The sequence below is a fragment of the Neoarius graeffei genome, chromosome 6 (assembly GCF_027579695.1).
Source record: "Neoarius graeffei isolate fNeoGra1 chromosome 6, fNeoGra1.pri, whole genome shotgun sequence".
NCBI lineage: Eukaryota > Metazoa > Chordata > Actinopteri > Siluriformes > Ariidae > Neoarius > Neoarius graeffei.
This window is the reverse complement of record NC_083574.1, coordinates 3,468,938-3,491,830: the sequence shown is the minus strand read 5'-3', so window position 1 is coordinate 3,491,830 and position 22,893 is coordinate 3,468,938. Positions and strand designations below refer to the sequence as shown.

The window sequence follows — 22,893 nt, the reverse complement described above, 5'->3', positions numbered from 1 at the left end:
CTGGACTCTTCTCATCAACATGGTAAACACAACCCTGTCTGAAGGCACCATTAATGTTAAACCTTTATTCATATAAAACCTGATGCGTTCATACCAGTGTTAATAAATCTGATTGAGGATCAGCCAGTCAGATTTTAGACCAAAAACTAGTTTTTCATTGTCAGTAGGAATGTTAAGATATTTTATGGCAATGTTACTGATCTAGTGAATATAACTCAAATTATTCAATAACAGATTTGTCATCACTGTTTATGCTACTTTGTAAAGGCGTATCATCACATGGACATTTTATTTCCTATTTCCTCATCCTTCCATGGCACTGGTTTACGTCAAGCTTCACGTTACAGATTCTGTTCTAAATCCATTACAAGTAGCACTTTTTAACTCGCATCATGAAATTCAGACATTAAACAGTTTCTGAACTGAATGAATTTTAGTAAATTAATAAAACATTAGCATTAAATTCCTGACATTCTGACTGATTTGAAGTCCAGAGCTTTGGCATGAGAGGATTGTTTTCTGTACGGTGAATTACAGCGCCATCTGCAGCTACTACATCTCTACTGCAGCTCCTGTAATAACACTGCAGGATTTATAGAGGTACAAATGTGTTCTAAGTGTAAGCTGCACCAGTAAGGATTAAACTGGACATAGTTTGGAGACAATCAATGATTTATTGATCAAAGGGTTTTTTTTGTTTTGTTTTATTATTATAATCCAAGTTGTACTGAACCAGTTGATGGTTAAAGATAGAAATATTGGTTTAATATATTTATACACCATACTGTCAGATAGAGGTGAAAAATATTAAAGTAACGGAGCAGCAAAATTAAAGGGAATCGAAGTTTACTGACTAAAACCAGAATAGACGATGGCTGTTTATATCCTCTATACAAGCATTAAAGTTGATGCAACTCAGGCAAAGGAGAATCTTTAAATCATTGGAGTTGTTCAGGTCAGTTTTATTTAATTACCCATGATTCAAGAATAAAAGGATTTATAAATAGAATCTTTTTTTTTTAACCTTTTTGAATCACCAAACAAAAACTATCAGTGAGAAGCTCACGATTTCAGAAATTAAGATTAAATTGGTATGTACTCTACAGTAGTGTTTATATTTTCCACAAGAAGTGTGTCTCATCTCATCTCATTATCTGTAGCCGCTTCATCCTTCTACAGGGTCGCAGGCGAGCTGGAGCCTATCCCAGCTGACTACGGGCGAAAGGCGGGGTACACCCTGGACAAGTCGCCAGGTCATCACAGGGCTGACACATAGACACAGACAACCATTCACACTCACATTCACACCTACGCTCAATTTAGAGTCACCAGTTAACCTAACCTGCATGTCTTTGGACTGTGGGGGAAACCGGAGCACCCGGAGGAAACCCACGCGGACACGGGGAGAACATGCAAACTCCGCACAGAAAGGCCCTCGCCGGCCACGGGGCTCGAACCCGGACCTTCTTGCTGTGAGGCGACAGCGCTAACCACTACACCACCGTGCCACCCACAAGAAGTGTGTAACATGTTTAATTTATCACTTACCACTGATTTTTTTTTTTTTTGTGCTTTGCACAATTTTACCACTTAATACTGCACAATTGCTGGTGATTTTTTTTCTTCTTTGTGTTTTCCTGAACCCTTAGAGACCTTTATAAGAAATTAAAATGATACAAATTTATTTATCTATCTACCTTCTTTGCAATACTACCACTTTTGCACAGTTTTCTTATTTTTATTCATCACAATTCTTGTTTTTAGCACTATTAAACCTAGACTGCCTTTCAGATTTTTCAAGTGTAGGTCATAAAAAGAATTTTCCCAACACCCAATTATTTTTGTTTAGTGACCAAAAGCTACTGAATTCGAATCACAGACTTCCAATTTTATTATTATTATTACTTTTTTTTTTAAAATAGAACAATTCATGAATTTAGGGCCACATGGCCCTAAATTCTCCGCTATTTTTTCCTGCTTCACCATGACCCCAATTCAAGATACTATGTCATGCATCACATCACGTGGTGGGCTTTCCCCGTTCACACAAGGCATTGTGGGATACAGATTTGAAACAAGAGAGAAAAATGGAGGACGTGAGTGTGCGAATGAAACGTGAAAGAGCGACTACAGTAACGGAAAGAAAGCGAGAAGAAAAGACGTTATGTTATATACGAAGGAAAGGAAACGCAGGACCAAACTAATAAATATCGGCGCTCAGCGAGCACCTCGGTGTGATCAGCTGTTCGTTTAGCGACAGAATGATGGAACTGTCAGTGCACGCTCAAAGGGAAACCTGCGCATGCGCACACGGACTTCCTCTGTCTGCTTGACTGCACGAAGCGAGCGATTTCATGCACATTATTTGCTTTAATCGCCTCAAATTAAATAACTTCCCAGCCACAGAATGGCCTGATATTTTGTGAGATATTACAGAAATAAACAGATATCACAATCACCACATTTCAGACGGAACTAAATTTCACCGATTTTATGAAATCAAAAGGCCGTCTCGCTTTAATGTACAAAGCACATATTTATAATTGTTTATTATTACATGTTTATCTGCATATTGAATAATCGGCTTGTTCTTGTTTTTTTTTATGCTGTACACTGTGTCTTTCTTTTTGCACATCTGATAACTTGCTGCTGTAACATAATTTCCCAGCTTGCGATCAATAAAGTAAATCTATCTATCTATCTATCTATCTATCTATCTATCTATCTATCTATCTATCTATCTATCTATCTAAATTAAAAGGAACAGATTTTTTTTTTCAAAATTCCAAACATTTTCCCAAAAACATATTCACTAAATTGCAACATTCTTCTTATACAACAATGATTTGCAGACAATTGCAATCATTATTAACTAAACAACAAAATATCACACTTTTTATCCATTTACAGTTCCATTTAAATGTCATGGTACATCGGTGAAATCATGATATGATAACGATACGTATTAGAATGAGTTTATTAAAATAAACCTGTGATTTGTAACCACATTACTCTCAGAGCTTTTAGTGATGCAAAATAAATCCTTCTAAACCCAACTCCTTCCTTGTAAAGCAAATGTATTGTGGTTTATGATCAAAGTTCTATACTTCAGGCTATTAATTAGTGAAGGTACAACAATCTGACAAGGGGAACAAGGCAGGAAGTAGCGGAGATGGAATGTAACCCGAGACGAGAGAAGAGACCTTCCCTGACAGCTGCCTTCATTAATTTGGAGCACTGGCAAGGTGAGATTTATACCTGTAATCAGTGTGTGGGGATGTTGAGGGGATGATACGGTGGCTGCTCGGGGGAGATAAGTGCTGCGAGTGCTTGCTGGTAATTGTCAGAATGGTGATAGTGTGTCGAGATGCCATTAAAAACACCGGCGTACCCTATGGGCCTTTTACTTCAAATCAAATAGTGTGTGTGTGTGTTGTGTTATCTTCCCTGTATCAGTGTGAATTATGAGGTGCAGCACCATGTCATTGTCTCCCAGCACCTTCTCACCTTCTCTTAGCAACTAAACAATCAATCAGTTTATGGTCCTGAATCTAGGATGGAAACAATGCCACTGTGGGCAGGATTTGATTTTTTTTTTTTTTAATAGATTACAAACAGAAGTGATAAGATGCATTGTTGGTGTGATGTACATCATTTTGGACCTCAAGAAATGAACCAATATATACATTACAGTATGTATTATACATATATAAACCTGTAACACTGTAGAATTCTGAATTGTGATTGGTCAGAACTGAAAGAAAAGTTGTTGATTAGTTTTCTGTCACAACAGCTTTGACAGTAGTGCAGCTGCACATCCATCATTGTGTTCCAGATGTTATTTCATAGTTTCAATGTCTTCAGTGTTGTAGAAAATAGTCACAATACAGAAAAACCTATGAATGAGTAGAGTAGGGGTACACAAACCATAAGATCAAGAAAAAGTTAGAGTGTGTAGAAGAGCAGAAAGAGATGAGGAGGAAAAAACGGAAAGGGATGTTGGAATGTAGGCCTTTGGAGTATAAATAGCGCCATCATATTGAAAGTCATTATCGCTGAATCAGAGCAGAAAAATAATCTGTACATGGACCATAATGGAGCTTTAAAATACACCGAGGTATATTTGTAATGATGAGATGGGTTCGAGAAAATGTAGGTAATGTGACGAAATCTTAGTCAAGTATTAAAGTGTTTTGAACTGGTTCAATTAGGGAGGGCCTGAAAGTTTTTAGTTTTTTTTAAATATACACTACCGTTCAAAAGTTTGGGGTCACCCAGACAATTTTGTATTTTCCATGAAAAGTCACACTTTTATTTACCACCATAAGTTGTAAAATGAATAGGAAATATAGTCAAGACATTTTTCTGGCCATTTTGAGCATCTAATCGACCCCACAAATGTGATGCTCCAGAAACTCAATCTGCTCAAAGGAAGGTCAGTTTTATAGCTTCTCTAAAGAGCTCAACTGTTTTCAGCTGTGCTAACATGATTGTACAAGGCAAGGCAAGTGTATTTATATAGCACATTTCACACACAGTGGCAGTTCAATGTGCTTTACAGAAGTAAAAGCAAAACAGTAAACAATAGAATAAAATTACATAGAATAAATGGGAAGAAATATAATAAGAATTAAACAATAGTAGAAATAAAATAATAAAATGAAGTAGAAGTTCAAATAGGGGGAGAAAAAAAAAACCCAGCAGAATAAAATAGAATAAAAGTCAAGTAAAATTTGAAACATGCAGAGACTGTAAAAGTACAGATTATAAAACATGTAAAGAAGACAATATTAATTATTTAACAGAAAGCATCTGAAAACAGCTTGGTCTTTAACCTAGATTTGAAGCTGCCAACAGCAGGAGCATTTTTAATGTCCTGTGGCAGTTGGTTCCATAGCTGCACTGCATAGTAGCTAAAAGCTGCTTCACCACACTTTGTTTTAACAACTGGTTTTAATAGTAAATTTTTCTGTTTTGATCTGGTAGATCTGATTGGGTTAGGCCGCTGCAATATATCAGAGAGGTAATTGGGCCCTGTACCATTTAGAGATTTGTACACCAGCAGCAATGCTTTAAAGTCAATTCTGTAGCTTACTGGAAGCCAGTGAAGGGACCTTAGAATTGGAGTAATGTGCTCTGTTCTTTTTGTTCGTGTGAGAACCCTCGCCGCTGCATTTTGAACCAGCTGAAGTCGTTTGATGGTCTTTTTTGGCAGGCCTGTGAAAAGGCCATTGCAGTAATCAACCCTACTAGAGATGAAGGCATGTATCAGTTTTTCCAGATCATTTTTTGAAATAAGTCCTCTTAGTTTGGAAATGTTTTTTAGGTGATAAAATGCCGTTTTAGTGATTGCTTTCATGTGACTGTCAAAGTTTAGCTCGCTGTCAATGAAAACACCAAGATTTTTAACCATTTCTTTAGTTTTAATCCCTATTGTGTCAAGAATAGTGGTAATCCTGAGTCTTTCATCTTTTTTTCCAAATAGAATTACTTCTGTTTTATCTGAGTTCAGCTGAAGAAAATTTTGTGACATCCAGTTGTTGATTTGATCGATACACTGGTAGAGACATTCAAGGGTTTTCTAATCATCCATTAGCCTTCTGAGGCAATGAGCAAACACATTGTACCATTAGAACACTGGAGTGAGAGTTGCTGGAAATGGGCCTCTATACACCTATGGAGATATTGCACCAAAAACCAGACATTTGCAGCTAGAATAGTCATTTACCACATTAGCAATGTATAGAGTGGATTTCTGATTAGTTTAAAGTCATCTTCATTGAAAAGAACAGTGCTTTTCTTTCAAAAATAAGGACATTTCAAAGTGACCCCAAACTTTTGAATGGTAGTGTATTTTCTATTAATGATCAGATGCCTGAAACTGAATTGTGAATTAAATGTCAATAAAAGGGCGGCACGGTGGTGTAGTGGTTAGCGCTGTCGCCTCACAGCAAGAAGGTCCGGGTTCGAGCCCTGTGGCCGGCGAGGGCCTTTCTGTGCGGAGTTTGCATGTTCTCCCCGTGTCCGCGTGGGTTTCCTCCGGGTGCTCCGGTTTCCCCCACAGTCCAAAGACATGCAGGTTAGGTTAACTGGTGACTCTAAATTGAGCGTAGGTGTGAATGTGAGTGTGAATGGTTGTCTGTGTCTATGTGTCAGCCCTGTGATGACCTGGCGACTTGTCCAGGGTGTACCCCGCCTTTTGCCCGTAGTCAGCTGGGATAGGCTCCAGCTCGCCTGCGACCCTGTAGAACAGGATAAAGCGGCTACAGATAATGAGATGAGATGAGAATTTTCTGAGCAATTTAGAAACAGTTCACAAAGTGTCATTTTCCTGTTTCCAAAACCTGCACTTCGGCTGAGAGGGACGGATGAAAGGAAAGTCAGGCAAGAAAATGACACCTACTGAGTGAGAAATACTCAATATTAACCCGTCCTGTCTTTGTGTATGTTCCACAATAAGGACACGGCCTTGTTCAAACCATGAAAAATCACAGCTATTACAAGAAAAAATAAGCAAACGCAATTTTCACATTTCACTACAATCATCACTCGAGCAGACACCCAACAGAACCGTGTGATAAACATTGTGTCAGACGTGACATACGGCACACGCAACCACAACACCGCCATCTGTTCTCCACCTCAACATAGGACAGACTCCATTACAGGAAACGCGCCAATGGAGAGTCAATCCACCTACAGCAGCCCAATAGACTTCACTCCAGAAGAATAACGACCTCCTTCAGTGTCTGTCAATAATCGTTTACCGTTATCTTTAACTCACATCTCAGCACCTCCACATCAGACTTCACATTCAGAGAAGAAGAGGTTCTGCTTCAGTCCTGCTTTCATGCCGAGTTCAGAAATTCATCCGAGAATAAAGTCCCGAGAGGACAGGAAGTTAAACATACTGTACACTTATTTTCCTATAACAGCATGTACCGAAACGTTTTACTTCTCTTTTATTACACACCTCATTTGAATACTCAATTCTGATTGGCTAATTACAGCATTCAGCATTCTATGGTCTGTTATTTCTTTATACAAAACCATTGCTATTGACCATATTAGCAAAAGCAATAATTAACAACTAGATACGGACTGTGACTACTGTAAAGTCACAGTAATTTGCAATAGCTGACCTTTGTCAGTTGAAGGTCAAGGAAAAGTTGCACCCTAATGCTCATCTCATCTCATTATCTGTAGCCGCTTTATCCTGTTCTACAGGGTCGCAGGCGAGCTGGAGCCTATCCCAGCTGACTACGGGCGAAAGGCGGGGTTCACCCTGGACAAGTCGCCAGGTCATCACAGGGCTGACACATAGACAGACAACCATTCACACTCACATTCACACCTACGCTCAATTTAGAGTCACCAGTTAACCTAACCTGCATGTCTTTGGACTGTGGGGGAAACCGGAGCACCCGGAGGAAACCCACGCGGACACGGGGAGAACATGCAAACTCCGCACAGAAAGGCCCTCGCCGGCCACGGGGCTCGAACCCGGACCTTCTTGCTGTGAGGCAACAGCGCTAACCACTACACCACCGTGCCGCCCACCCTAATGCTCTGGACAACAAAAAAAAAAAGATTGAAAAAATTGACAGTTGTAAGTGATTGAAAAAAAGCCTGTTTTTCATGGATTTGTTTTTTCTCTGCCACTTATTTTAATCACTGTACATACGATGTACAATCATTAACATACTAAACACAGACTCACTATTGTGTCATTAAAAGCTGGGGGTGGAACATGGTGGGAGTTTCAAGCGGGCGTGTGTAAGTTCAAACTTGGCGGAAGTGTAATTTAGGTAATGGGAAGCCTGTATTGAGCACCAAATCAGAAGTCTGTGTTCAACCAAAGAAAAGTCCTTTTACAATGATTTTAATAGGAGCCGCCATTTTGTTCAGGGACGGTTCTAGGGAGGCTCTTTGTACTCGGACTGTGTTTAAAAGAACTGCCGTCTCTGGAGAATTTTCAGTGCATTCCAGAAACACTCAAGTGCTTGCAGTGCTTCTACAGTACGTCATAAAGGCTCTTCAAGAAAACTTCTTTTGTGTAAGTGCATTTTTGGCTACTTTAGATTCAGACTTGGGGCGGCACAGTGGTGTAGTGGTTAGCGCTGTCACCTCACAGCAAGAAGGTCCGGGTTCGAGCCCCGTGGCCGGCGAGGGCCTTTCTGTGTGGAGTTTGCATGTTCTCCCCGTGTCCGCGTGGGTTTCCTCCGGGTGCTCCGGTTTCCCCCACAGTCCAAAGACATGCAGGTTAGGTTAACTGGTGACTCTAAATTGAGCGTAGGTGTGAATGTGAGTGTGAATGGTTGTCTGTGTCTATGTGTCAGCCCTGTGATGACCTGGCGACTTGTCCAGGGTGAACCCCGCCTTTCGCCCGTAGTCAGCTGGGATAGGCTCCAGCTTGCCTGCGACCCTGTAGAACAGGATAAAGCGGCTACAGATAATGAGATGAAGATAAGACAGCAATATTCTCTTGACCAGCTCAAAGTTTCAGAAGTTCGTTGGAATTCTGTGTATTCTTACCGTACTGTTAGTTAGTAGTTGGATTTTTTTAATAACTTATAACTGTAAAATTAGATTGTTGGAACCCAATAGTGGCTCGACTAAAAATAGCTTTACACTATATGCTATTAGAGAGGTGATGGTGCATTTGGGGGGAGATGGAGAGGTCTAGACTGACCAGGTGGTTAATTCTCACACATCGCACCTTTAACAAAGAAAAACCTGTATAATCGTTGATATGATGAAGTGTTGAGCTTCCTAAACCGGTTCTAAATGGAACCTTCTCTGCTCAGGAAAACCTTCTGTTTTAGAGAAGAACATCTAAGGGTTCCTTCAGTGGGCAGAGTTTTAGATTTAAGCTGTACACATCTGTATGAATTTTTGACCGGTAAAATAATTACATTTTTCAATATTCACATTACACAATAACAAGCACAGAGGTTTTGCAAAATTTGGACATCTACAAGAGAAACTCTGTAGTGACAGTTTTCTGAATTTATTTGTAGATTGTATGAAGAATGCTCAAAATATTCCCGATTGATTTGTCTCAAAATTAAATAAAGCAAGGCAGGGTGTTTTTATCTCATCTCATTATCTGTAGCCGCTTTATCCTGTTCTACAGGGTCGCAGGCGAGCTGGAGCCTATCCCAGCTGACTACGGGTGAAAGGCGGGGTACACCCTGGACAAGTCGCCAGGTCATCACAGGGCTGACACATAGACACAGACAACCATTCACACTCACATTCACACCTACGCTCAATTTAGAGTCACCAGTTAACCTAACCTGCATGTCTTTGGACTGTGGGGGAAACCGGAGCACCCGGAGGAAACCCACGCGGACACGGGGAGAACATGCAAACTCCACACAGAAAGGCCCTCGCCGGCCACGGGGCTCGAACCCGGACCTTCTTGCTGTGAGGCGACAGCGCTAACCACTACACCACCGTGCCGCCTGGGTGTTTTTATATAATAAATAATTAACAAACCACTTCTAAAATGTAATATCTTTATTTGAGCTCTGATTGACACACTTCTTTAGTTTTAAAACATTAGAAACATTTTTAACAACTAGCCTGTAATAATTTATTTAATTCATTTCTTGCTACGCATGCACAGTTGTGAGTGAAGGAGTTGGGTTTTTACGTCACGTGCATATTGAAATTCCGTTTTTTAAATAAGAACAAACAATCTGACACTGAACAGAAACCTGGCTGAATTCTTTACGTTCCTGAGTAACAAGAAAATTGAAGATGAACCCGAAACAGCTGCAGGCTTTTCCACCTGTTCACAAACCGCCGAGACATGGTGGTGGTTCTGGGATCAGAAGTGCGGCACTGCGACAGCTTTCGAACCGAAGCTGTATCTGAGTGTGCACCGACAGACGACGTGTACAAGCTTTACATCAGCTTTAAAAAATTCAGAGCTGGAACAGCTGATTGGACCCGAGGGCACGAGACAGCAGAAGAAAGTGGTACAAAAACTGAAAATGTAAGTTTTTATTTATTTTTCTTAAAATAATATTGAAATAATCAACTCATATTTAAACCTCTAGGTGGCTATAAAGGATCACCTACTTAAAAAACAATCCTCCTAAAAATATTATTTGATGTATTTAAAAAGATTCATTTTCATTTTTATTTAGTTGGTAATCTGATATTTACTGCATTATAGATTTTATTATGTCCATATTAATGTTGTAATAATGCACTCTGGGTAGAAGCTTTAAAGCCACAAGGGCGTCCACTAAAATAGTTTGGTTCTGGCACTGAAACAAGGAGCTTTATTTACACATAAACATGCAGCTCTTATAAGGATTAAAGGATATATATAAAAAAAAGAAATTCTTGCCTGGTTGCATTTCAGATTCTGCTTAATGGGCCTCATTTATCATTCTTGTAGTAAAGTTGTGTGCAAATGTTTGTGGAAGCCAAATCTAATTAAAGTTTTCCACCCAAGTTTCAGAAATGCTGATTTTCCCTCGTACTCGTGTGTGTGTGTGTGTGTGTGTGTGTGTGTGTGTGTGTGTGTGTGTGTGTGTGTGTGTAAAATGTGCTCCTGATGCGGCTCATTTGCATGCTGCGATGCCCACAAAACTCAGACAGTTGGGAGCGTGAAATGAACAAACAGGAAAAATATTTAAAATCAATAAAATATTTAATAGTATCAGTAATAATAATAATAATAATAATAATAATAATAAGTGTTAAATCATCAGCTGAGGCATTTGGTTTTATTCTCTCCACATTCACTGGATATGAGCAATTGCGCACTCTGATTGGCTACTCTACTACTAGGATATCAGCTCATATACAGTGAGTAGAGAAAAACAAAATGGCGGAGCGTGTTGCTGAACCAACCGAGGACGAAATAAAAACTCTACTTGAAAACAAAACCCTAAAAAATACAAAAAAAAGCAATAAAATATGGAATAAAAGTATTTGATGGTAAGAACATATCACATTTTTCACAAATAGTTTTTATTTATCAAATTTGCAAAAAATAAAAATGTTCAGTTTCTCAAAATCCAGTGAATGTGGATAGAATAAAACAGTTATTCCACTCAATCTCATCGTACATGGATTATAGACAACTCAGTGCTACGCGCTTTGTCAGCTATCAGCTCACGTACGACTCGATTTTGTAGAATAACTGTTAAATAGTTTGACTCCGCGCAGACGGACCAGCCTGTCCTCCATTTATAGGGCACCATTTCTTTTGTAATTTATGGGTTTGTGTCAGCTCACTTTATTCTTTCATTAATGATAGATAGATAGATAGATAGATAGATAGATAGATAGATAGATAGATAGATAGATAGATAGATAGATAGATAGATAGATAGATAGATAGAGTGCTCTTATGTGTAAATTTACACTTGCAAAAGTTAATTTGGTGAATTTGAATTATAAATTTCACAAATACCAAATTTCTTCTGCAAAATTATTTATAAAAATCAGCAGTTCCCATTCAGACCCATTATACATACTAAATGGCTAAAGTATATAAATTAAATTATATATATATTTTTAAGTTTATTAAAAATGTAACCATTGAATCGTGTTGTGAATAATCCTGAATTGCCACAGATTTGTTGAACATGTACTGAATATTTCTCAGAAGTGAAATTCATGCTAATAAACAGGAAGCGATCGTTGATGTATGTCCCAGTATTACAGGCGTTTAGCAGACTCTCTTATCCAGAATGACATCCAACAACTTCAAAACTTTTTACCTCATCTGCTTGTTTCTGAAGTGGGAGGAAACCCATGTAGACACAGGGAGAACATGCAAACTCTACACAGAAAGACCCAGGTCGGCTGTGAGGTTCGAATCCAGAACCTTCTTGCTGTGAGGCGACAGTGATGACCACTACACCACCGTGCTGTAATGGAATGGAATATTTGCAGGATTTTTCTGGAGAAATGCGCAGTGAAAAAGAGACAGGATCATATCAGAAGATGAAGTGAGTTGAAAGAAATGCGAATGAAATTGTTATTATGGCATAAAATTTGTATTTACTTTCAGATTAGACAAGATAGATAGATAGATAGATAGATAGATAGATAGATAGATAGATAGATAGATAGATAGATAGATAGACTTTAAATATCTTAAAGCATGAAAATCTTTGTCGCATTGGAGTTAAATGGAAAAAAAATCTTAACATTCTTTTCGCGGTCCGGTTTCCACCAAATCCTGTGCTCTGATTGGCTGGCGAGTGGGTCCATATCCTACGATACGGACCCCGGTTATGGACCTCTGGCGACTCACTCATTCACAACAACAAACATAGTAGCATGTTTTGTCAACATTTATCTTTTTTATAAGATTTATTTATAAGATTATCAAAAATCTTATAAATTTTCGCCAGCATTTCTCAGGAGAATAGCATTAATTTTACAGCATGGATAGCGATAACGACAGTCTTCACAGTGAAAGCGAGTTTTACTACCCTGAGGAAGAAGAAATAAAAGAAAACATTTCAGGAGAAAGCTAAAAACCTGTAACTGTTGCTAACGCTGAGCAAAAACATGGCTGAATCCTGAATGACTCAATTTTGTATAAATAGGGGACTACTACGGAAGAGCGATAGTTCCACTAAGAAATACATATATTTTTTTACATTTCTGAGAAAAAAACTCAGAATTTTCGAGATTAAAGTCAGAAATTTCGAGAAAAAAGTCAAAAATTTCGAGAAACAATCTCAAAACTTTTGAGAAAAAAGTCTCAATTTTCGAGAAAAAAAGTCTAAATTTTTGAGAAAAAAGTCAAAATTTTCACGGAAAAAAAGTCGAAAATTTTGAGAAAAAAGTTGAAATTTTCAAGAAAAAAGTCAATTTTCATCAAAAGTTTTGAGAAAATAAACTCGAAATTTTTGAGAAAAAAGTCACAAATTTAGGCTACCAGGAAGTACCAGGTCATTCAGAGCTGACGGAGACTTAGTCTGCTACTACTGTGTTTAGTGCTGCTGAAATGGACGACTTAATCAAATGTTATTTTGGGATTGGGTTTAATAACAAAGAGATCCTTGCAGTCTTGGCACAGAATCACAATATTGTGATTTCTATCCGGACTTTGAAGAGGCGGTGTCGTGAACTTGGTCTTTTCAGGAGGCGAAATCAGTCGGACATTGACAATGTGATAGCCTTCACATCACCAACCGACTTCCTGTACCCTGGTTGTCACAACTCTGAATTCCATGGCTCTGGTCTCAGCCATTCATGTCTACTGGCCACGAGTGAGTGTCACTTCCGTATGGAAGCCCGCCTTCTACAGATTTCTGACTTTTTTTTTTCTCGAAAATTTCTACTTTTTTCTCGAAACTTTTGACTTTTTTCCTCGAAAATTTTGACTTTAATCTCAAAAATTCTGATTTTTTTCTCAGAAGTTTCCAAATAAAATATAAAACCCTGGCCCTATTGCTCTGCTGTAGGACTACATAGGCGGCAAAATGTATTTTTTTTTCCTGCCATGGAAGTGCACTTGTATACCGAGGAGGAAGCCATTTGCATTACAGCCGTGAATGAGGATTCAAAATGGCGGCTCGGCTCGGTTTTCCCTTTCGGGCGCTCTCATTTTCTGTTAGAATTTGGTAAAGAAAAAAAAAATATATTATTTACCAGTTTAAGGCCGGTCCGTATGGTGAAATACCGTGACCTCGGCCTTAAGTACTGACCTCGGCCCAGAGGGCCTCACTCAGTACTTTCAAGACCTCGGGCACGGTATTTCACCATACGGACCTCCCAGCTGGTAAATAACTAACATATTTTGACCATTTATTCAATTGTTATAATAAAGGAACGTGTGTGTAATCTAACTTGCATGAAAAGTTTTGTTTTGGTCCCCTGCCGAAAGTAAAGGTATGCTAATTTTTGCACTCAGTGATCTAACAGACATCTTTTACCATTTTATTAATTGTAATAAAGAGGGAATGTGTGTAGAGTCCAACTTGCATTAAAATATTTTTTGTTGTGGGGTATGCCAACTTTTGCACTCAGATAGATAGATAGATAGATAGATAGATAGATAGATAGATAGATAGATAGATAGATAGATAGATAGATAGATAGATAGATATACTGTAGATAGATAAATTCATTCACAAAGACATTCATCATATTTTAAAACAAATCCTTCATCCACAATTTTTATTTCTTCTTCCCGTGTAAATTGCACAAATCCTCTTTCATTGCGTTTATTTGAATGTTATTTAAATACTTAAAACAAAACGCAAAGAAAAACGTCTCTCTTTCAGTCAGATACAATATTTAAAGATACAAGGGCTTCCAGTAACATGTTTTGGTTCTAGCACTGAAGCTCTTCATGAATGTTAATTTAAAAAAATTAATAACAACAACAACGTATGAATAAATGCACAGTAATGGATTAATGCACCAAATAAAAGAAAAAAATGAAGAAAAAATAAAATTAAAAGATTACGACCTTCTGAGAGTAGATTATTGTTTTGTGGGTTGATAAGGAAAAAATAATAATTATTACCGCACACTCATTTGTGATTGATTTCCTGTTTCCAAATACAGAAACTGCAACAAAAGATAAAGTATAAAAAATAAAACTGTAAAAAGGAACAGCAGCTTGGACCATTACAGCGATGTATCCTGTCAGAGTGCGTCAGATTGCACGGTAAAGGTGTGCTGGCGGTTGAGAAATAATCTAAAGAAAGTAAAATAATCATGTGGCACGTTGTGCATTTCAAACATTATGTGCATAAAATAGTTAACACAATTAGGTTAGAAAATATTGTAAAACAAAGAGTTGCATAACTCTCTCAGTAGGAAGATGACGAATTAATATATACATTCATTCATCTCAGAACTGTTGAATTCTGGATGCTGATTGGTCAGAAAGTGTTGATTAATTTTCTATAACAGCAGATCTGACAGTAGTGCAGGTTTATCGTTTCCATAGTAACAGCTCGTTCACAGGGAGTCATTTATTTAACGTTTATGGAAGGAGTCTCCAGTGTCAGTGCTGAACGTAAAGCTGTTTACACGTCGTGGTTTTTCAGTAACATGACAAGCTACGTGTTGTTTTTTGTCTTATTAACTTCAAGAGAGAAAAAGAGAAGATGGTGAGGGAACGACTGTTTTATAGCCGCTATAGTATAAGTGAGAACAGGAACAAACTTGTTTCTGAGACTTTCCAGAGCGGAAATTGTAAAATTTTAGGAAACTAATCAACTTTAGGATGGTAAGAGGAACACCATGTCATCACACCATGCCAGTATTTTATTTCCTACACGGATCAGACCCGTGTACACAGTCATGGAGTTATGAAGTGATGGATTGGCCGAGTTATGCAAAAAAAAAAAACTTTAATGTTAAGAGGAAAAAGATTTTTTTCATAACCATCATCATCATCATCATCATCATCATCATTCCTGTTTGTCTGGAATTAAAGTTAGATATGAAAGTAGCGATGGTGTTGATATTGTCCTTCATCCAAAAGCTTAACTTGATGCTAAAATATAATGCAGGTGTAAGAAAGGAGACGAAGCTGTATAAACAGAAAGGCTTTTCATAAAACACATACGTACACCTTTAAGATCCTTTAAGGAATGGAAGTTTCCAGTAAAATTCACGAGCCTGACTGGAACCAAAAGTCAGCAAGAAGAAAGCTCAAGAGCTCAAGAGTGCAGTTTGTCCTCCAGTTCTGCAGGGGGAGCTCTAGACCTGGAACTCGAACATGTCTGCTTGCTTTTTGGCCAGCTTGGCGACCTCATCGCGGATGGCCTGGACCAGAGCCGAGGTGGAGAGCGTGATGGGGGTGATCACGTCCACAGTCTCGGTGGACAGAGAGAACGGCTGCTCGGGTTCCGCCTGAGGAGGAGACGCTGTCTGGCTGGGGTTAAACTGGAAAAAATTTCCTCGGGGGTAACGTGGGTTTGGAAAAGCTTCTGCGTAACCTGGCAATGGAGCCTGAAACAGAAAATCACTGCTTTAGCCACATTTTGCAAAGAAATGTGAAGAAGAAAAAAAATCACATAAAACCTACACATTTATATTTTCCTTGGTAACAAGACAAGCTGCGTGTGTTTGTGTTTTTAAGAGTGAGATAAACAGGAGGCTGGTGAAGGAACGACCCTGATGTTTAAAGGGGTGACTCGTCCTTCCCACAATCCAGTTTGGTGTTTTTGTTTTGAAGTCACATAACCGTGACTCTGCGATCTTTCTGTCCTGTAAAACTTCTGCCCTGCAAATTCACCGTTAGTGATCCCTTCGAAATCCATCTCAAACTTTTTTTTCCCATCTACATGTCAGATGTGAAGTTTTGAGTAGAATATTCATGATATTTTACACTAATTCTGATCCATTACAATGGAATAACTCTACGAAAACAGAAAACGGGTGAAAGAATTTAAAATATAACAACTCCTTTGACAACATGGCTTCAATTTCATGCTAGAATTTATGATTGTTTATAAAACGGTGGAATATCAATAGGTGAGAAAATGCCAACTTGTTACGGAGCACAAAGGATTCTGGGAGGGAAAGGTGAGCCGGCCCTTTAACAACTATAATGTCAGAAATAACATTTATTATTCGATCCACATTCACTGGATATGAGCAATCGCATGCTCTGATTGGCTACTCTACTACTAGGCTATCAGCTCAGAGAAAAACAAAATGGTGGAGCGTGTTGCTGAACCAAACAAGGATGAAATAAAAACTCTACTCGAAAACAAAACCACAAAAATTATCAAGTATTTAATAGAAACAGGAATGGCTAAAAGAATATAGTCTCCTATATAAATGCTAATATCTCCTGTTCCACACTCCAGCCCAGTTGGTGGCGGTAATGCACCTTTAAGTTGGTTTGCCAACTGCCAAAAAAAAAACCTTAAAGAAGAATAAGAAACCCCCCCCCCCCCCCCCCCCCAAAAAAAAAGCAACAAAATATGGAATGAAAATATTTGATGGTAAGAACATTTTTTTTTACACTTTCAAGAATTATCATCATCACATTTTTCACAAATTGCTCCTTTACTTTCTCAGCAGAAATGATTTTGTCGGACATTTTGTATAAAGTTTTTATTGATCAAATTTGCAAAAACTAAAAATGCTCTGTTTCTCAAAATCCAGTGAATGTGGATAGAATAAAACAGTTATTCTCATCGTACATGGATTATAGACAACTCGGTGCTACGCGCCTCATCGGCTATCAGCTCATGTACGACTCGATTTCGTGGAATAACTGTTAAATATCATTTATATTAAATGTAACTACAAATGTACAAAAGCTATGAAGTATCACTGTTTAATTTTTTTTAAATGACTGTTGTTTAAGTATTATCACTGTAGTATACAAGGAATAAAACACTTCAGTAAGTGCTGGATAAATCCGCTTCATCACACGCTGATTATTTTCCTCCGGCAGCATGCTTCAGAGTGATGTGTTCATTATTCTGGACATGTTCACTAACTTTTAGCTCAGTGCATTTCTCTTTAAGAGATGGGTGATAGGACCATCACAATACGAGCATTTAATTAACTGATTGATTGATAAACACTGAAATTAAAACATATAACAGTATCACAGAAAAGTGTATCGTGACATGATTGATCACAGTCTCAGTATTATATCGTTATATCACCCAGCCCTGTTCTGCTGTCATGTGACATATGAGGCTAATTCATCTCATCTCATCTCATTATCTGTAGCCGCTTTATCCTGTTCTACAGGGTCGCAGGCGAGCTGGATCCTATCCCAGCTGACTACGGGCGAAAGGCGGGGTACACCCTGGACAAGTCGCCAGGTCATCACAGGGCTGACACATAGACACAGACAACCATTCACACTCACATTCACACCTACGCTCAATTTAGAGTCACCAGTTAACCTAACCTGCATGTCTTTGGACTGTGGGGGAAACTGGAGCACCCGGAGGAAACCCACGCGGACACGGGGAGAACATGCAAACTCCGCACAGAAAGGCCCTCGCCGGCCACGGGGCTCGAACCCGGACCTTCTTGCTGTGAGGCGACAGCGCTAACCACTACACCACCGTGCCGATGAGGCTAATTGTTTATAATAATAATAATAATAATATACTCATGCTATAATAGTTTATTCTCAGATAAACTTGGACGCTGGGTGTCGTGAAGGATTTGGGTAACACTGTGAACACCGTGGTGAGGATTACAGCTCGGTTATGACTCAGGACTCGTCCATATGACACTGTAGGAGTGTGAGAGAAATAGACTCGTACAGAATCAGTCCAGGGCGTGGACACGTCCTCCGGCTCTGGGGGATACGACATCCACGAGGGGCTGTGATAGGACGATGGAGGAGTGGAGATGAAGTATCCGGGGTAGCCTGGCCTGCTGGCTGGAATGGCGTACACAGCAGTCATCGGGTTTCCTGGGAGACATTTTAATACTGTTAATAACCGATCAATCACCTCTCACAGGTCTTTGTGACGCTCTGCTCTAGAACGTTCCTCCCTGTTGTGCTGTTTATTTCTCTTTGGTTCTAATTTTCTTTCCCTGCGTTGCTGTTAATGTTTTGTTTGTGATGTTGATGTGGACGTGCACAGTTTCCTTTTCTCTCTTATAGAATTGTAGGTGTTTATTTCGAGTTCATTTCTGTTTGTTTGATTGTGTTTTGTTTTTGTGAATGTATTTCTTTTCTTTTGTTTATTCAGCTTTTTTAAATTTGCTTTTACTTGTATTTCATTTGTGCTGTAATTAATTTCTCTCTTTTTTAAATTATTTTTCTCTGTGTATTCATTCATTCCTGTTTTGCCTCATCTACATGCAGGATTTTCTTTCTATTTTCTGTCCTTTTTAATGTTATTTTTCCTTTCTCTCTATTTTTAGTTTGTTTATTTTTGGGTTTTTTTTCTAATTTGTTTCCACTTCTTCTCTTCGGAGTGGTTTTAATCGTCCATCAGAAAGTATATATTGTAATTTCCTCTCTCTCTCTCTCTCTCTCTCTCTCTCTCTCATATTCACTCTGTCTCTTTCTGTCACACTCTCTTTCTCCCTCTCTCGCACTCATTCACTGTGTGTGTGCATGTCTCTCTCTCATTCACTCTGTCTCTCTGTCTGTCTCACTTTCACTGTCTCTCTCTCTCATTCACTCTGTCACTCTCTCTCTATCTCTCTCTCTGTCTCTCTCTCTGTCTGTCACACTCTCTCTCATTCACTCTGTCACTCTCTCTCTATCTCTCTCTCTCTGTCTGTCACACTCTGTCTCTCTCTCTCAATCACTCTGTCTCTCTCTCTCCCTCCCTCTCATTCACTCTGTGTGTCTGTCACTCTCTGTCTCTCTCTCTCTCTCTCATTCACTCTGTCTCTCTCTCCCTCCCTCCCTCCCTCTCATTCATTCTGTGTGTGTCTCTGTCACTCACTCTCTCTCATTCACTCTGTGTGTCTCCGTCACTCACTCTCTCTCTTTCACTGTGTCTCTCTGTCACTCTCTCTCTCATTCACTCTGTCTCTCTCTCCCTCCCTCTCATTCACTGTGTGTGCATCTCTCTCTCTCTCTCTCTCTCTCTCTCTCTCATTCACTCTGTGTGTCTCCGTCACTCAATCTCTCTCTCTCTCTTTCACTGTGTGTCTCTCTCATTCACTCTCTCTCCCTCCCTCTCATTCACTCTGTGTGTGCGTCTCTCTCTCTCTCCTTGTGTCTCTCTCTCTCTCTCTCTCATTCACTCTGTGTGTCTCCGTCACTCACTCACTCTGTCTCTCTCTCACCCTCCCTCTCATTCACTGTGTGCGTCTCTCTCTCTCTCTCGCTCTCATTCACTCTGTGTGTCTCCGTCACTCACTCTCTCTCTCTCTTTCACTGTGTGTCTCTCTCATTCACTCTCTCTCCCTCTCATTCACTCTGTGTGCATCTCTCTCTCTGTGTCTCTCTCTCTCTCATTCACTCTGTGTGTCTCCGTCACTCACTCACTCTCTTTCACTGTGTCTCTCTCATTCACTCTCTCTCTCTCTCCCTCCCTCCCTCTCATTCACTCTGTGTGTGTGTGTCTCTCTCTCTCTCATTCACTCTGTATGTCTCCGTCACTCACTCTCTCTCTTTCACTGTGTCTCTCTGTCACTCTCTCTCTCATTCACTCTGTCTCTCTCTCCCTCCCTCTCATTCACTGTGTGCGTCTCTCTTTCTCTCTCTCCCTGTGTCTCTCTCTCTCTCATTCACTCTGTGTTTCTCTCTGTCACTCTGTGTCCAGCTCTTTCTCTATCTCTCTCTTCCTTATGCATTTGTTTATTTCTCTTTTTTCCTCTTACTTTACTTCCACTGCCTTGAACTTTAATACAGAACTTGTATTAATGTTATAATATTCCATGTACATTACGATATACTTCATAGTAAAATATTTTGTCTTCTTAACTGTTACTAGAAGCGATTCCAGATTAAATCATGTTACAGTTTTATCTTCGTAATCTTTAAGTGGATGTCAGCGACATCTGTGTGTTTCAGTGGTTTATCATTCAGTTCCCTTTTTTGTTTAAAAAAAAGTGATATAAATAAAAGCACATACAGAGAGAACAGTGCAGATTCATGGAGTAAAAAAAAAAGATACAAAAATATTGGCATTCAGGCAACTCATGTGTGTACATCTCACACACACACACACACACACACACACACACACACACACACACACCTGAGTGGTTGAGTGCGGGCTCGGTGGTGACGGGTGGGAGTGGCCCTCTGCTGATTGCCATGTACATGTTCCCATCCTGCTGACTCGGCACGTCTGGCACTGATGATTCAGAGCCGTGAGCTTTTGGGCCGAGATCCGAGGAAGACCTGAGGACATTTAAAACATGTTTCGACTTGTATTCACCACTAGATGGCAGAGTAAGAACAGAAATCTTTGCGCGTCGGCACATGGACAGTGACGATCTGTGAGATGAGGGTTGGACTTGATGCTCGCACCTCTGCAGTGAGCTCCTGGGCGCTGGGCCTGTTCTGGGAGGGACAGGAGGAGGAGGAGAGTCCGTGACCATCTCCGGCAACTGAGTGAACCTGAAGGTCTGAACAGTGCAATGAGCATCATCAGCACTACTGGAGACAGACGTACAGATAACTAACAAACGCCTTGCTGAAATCAGTCCAGTGCTGATACAAGAACGTGTGGTGGGTGGGTGGGTGGGTGGGTGGGGGGCCTGAACACAGCAGGTTTAGACCTCATCATGTCCTGGGTCTGGTTTAGATTCTCTTTGGATATTAATCTGTTAGATATCAGGTGCATTTAAACTCTGAGTCAAATGCGTACAGCATAATGTACTGGGAGGGGCCTCACTGATGACGTAATAGGAGGGGTTTCACTGATGATGCAATGCAACAGGCGAGGTTTCACTGATGACGCAATGCAATAGCAGGGGCTTCACTGACGAGGTAATGTAATAAGATGCAGTAGGAGTGGTCTCTGAGATCTGAGATGATGTAATAGGAGTGGTCTCTGAGATGACAATGCATTAGGAGCAGTTTCTGAGATGATGTAATAGGAGTGGTTTTGTGACGAAGTAATGGAATAGGAGGGGTTTCACTGATTTAATGTTATAGATAGTTTTCACATGACGTCACAGAGTCGGGGATTCCCTAGTGGCGGCCATCTTGTGGGTCAAGCTTACCGTACGGGTCACTGAGCACACATTGTAACGTGCGAGTACAAAGTCTTCAAAAGAACCCAAGCAGGCTATTTAAAGCTAGCAATGGTGCACACCTGCTGTATTCACGGCTGTCGTAATAGGTCAGATGATGACGTCAAGTGGAGCTTTTATGGAATTCCCACTGTACGGGAGCACGAAGGTGAGCAAACAAAGAAACTCAGCATACAAAGGAGAAATCTATGGCTTGCAAGAATCAACCGCAAGGATTATCAGCCTTCCAAACACAGCAAAGTCTGCTCCGATCATTTTATAAGTGGTAAGTTGTTTAAATAAACAATCAATTGTGTTTAAGTTTGTTTTTGGAAACCAAAACATCATGTAAACAATCTCTGGAGAATGCCTAACTGGAACCGCTGAGTGTACGTTTACATTGTAATGTACACTTAATATCGCTCGTTTGTCACGTTTCTATTTGACACTTGTCACTTCACTCACGCAAGGGTCATTTTTAAAAACATTTTAGGTCTATTCAGGGATGCAAACAGCGTGCCTTTTGGTGGATGCCGCCTTTTTCACGGCTGAATCGCGCAGATCCGATTTTTTTTTAGGGGGGGCGTTGGAGTGTCTGATTATAATTTCAAAGTAAATTCTGTATTAAAATTACTAAATAAGCAAATCCGTTACAGTCCATGAAACATAGGAAGTATAAGGATGAGAAAAAAAAACCAGTGAATCGGAAAGCTGCGCACATTTGCGCAGCTTCGCGCAAATGTGCGCAGCTTTCCGATGCAAAGTAATATTGCACAGTATTCATAATAGTCTTAAATCAACTCGATATTATACACACATATATTTATATGCAGTGTTGAGAGCTCTAAAATTCCAATGTTTACATACCTTGGCTGTAATTAGGACACAACTGTCACTTGTTTTTATATGGTGGACTTCACGGACCCAGCCACAGACAAAATAATTGTATGACTCCAGCGACTTGTATGCTTTGAGGTCATCAAGTGTGTAGGCACTTTTACTATTCACGAAATAGCTCACAATATCAGGGTACGATATGGATGGCAGCCCTGCATAGTCACTTGAAAATGCATCTTTGTCCACTTCGTAGGGGTCAATTCCCCCAATCAAGGCCAGTTTGGCTGCATACTGTTGTCATGAGATGTTGTCCAATGTATCTATATACTTCTGTTTGCTTGATTTTGCCGACATTGATCTTTATTTTAGAAAACTGACTATATAACTTTATAAATCCGTCCGAGATAACGTAGCCGGTAATGG

The 22,893-nt window shown here is 39.6% G+C and overlaps 1 protein-coding gene across 1 annotated transcript in view; it reads right to left on the bottom strand.

Moving 5' to 3' along the window:
• Positions 1-15,651: 15,651 nt before the first annotated feature.
• Positions 15,652-22,893, bottom strand: part of kiaa1549lb (KIAA1549-like b) — a 105,256-nt gene continuing 98,014 nt past the window's right edge. Inside the window, exons 19-22 of the mRNA XM_060922816.1 lie at positions 20,927-21,024; positions 20,652-20,797; positions 18,246-18,397; positions 15,652-15,954 (exon numbers count right to left, since the gene is read on the bottom strand). Coding sequence (XP_060778799.1) covers positions 15,703-15,954; positions 18,246-18,397; positions 20,652-20,797; positions 20,927-21,024 — 648 coding nt within the window. The 3' untranslated portion in view covers positions 15,652-15,702. The remainder of the gene's footprint in view (positions 15,955-18,245; positions 18,398-20,651; positions 20,798-20,926; positions 21,025-22,893) is intronic.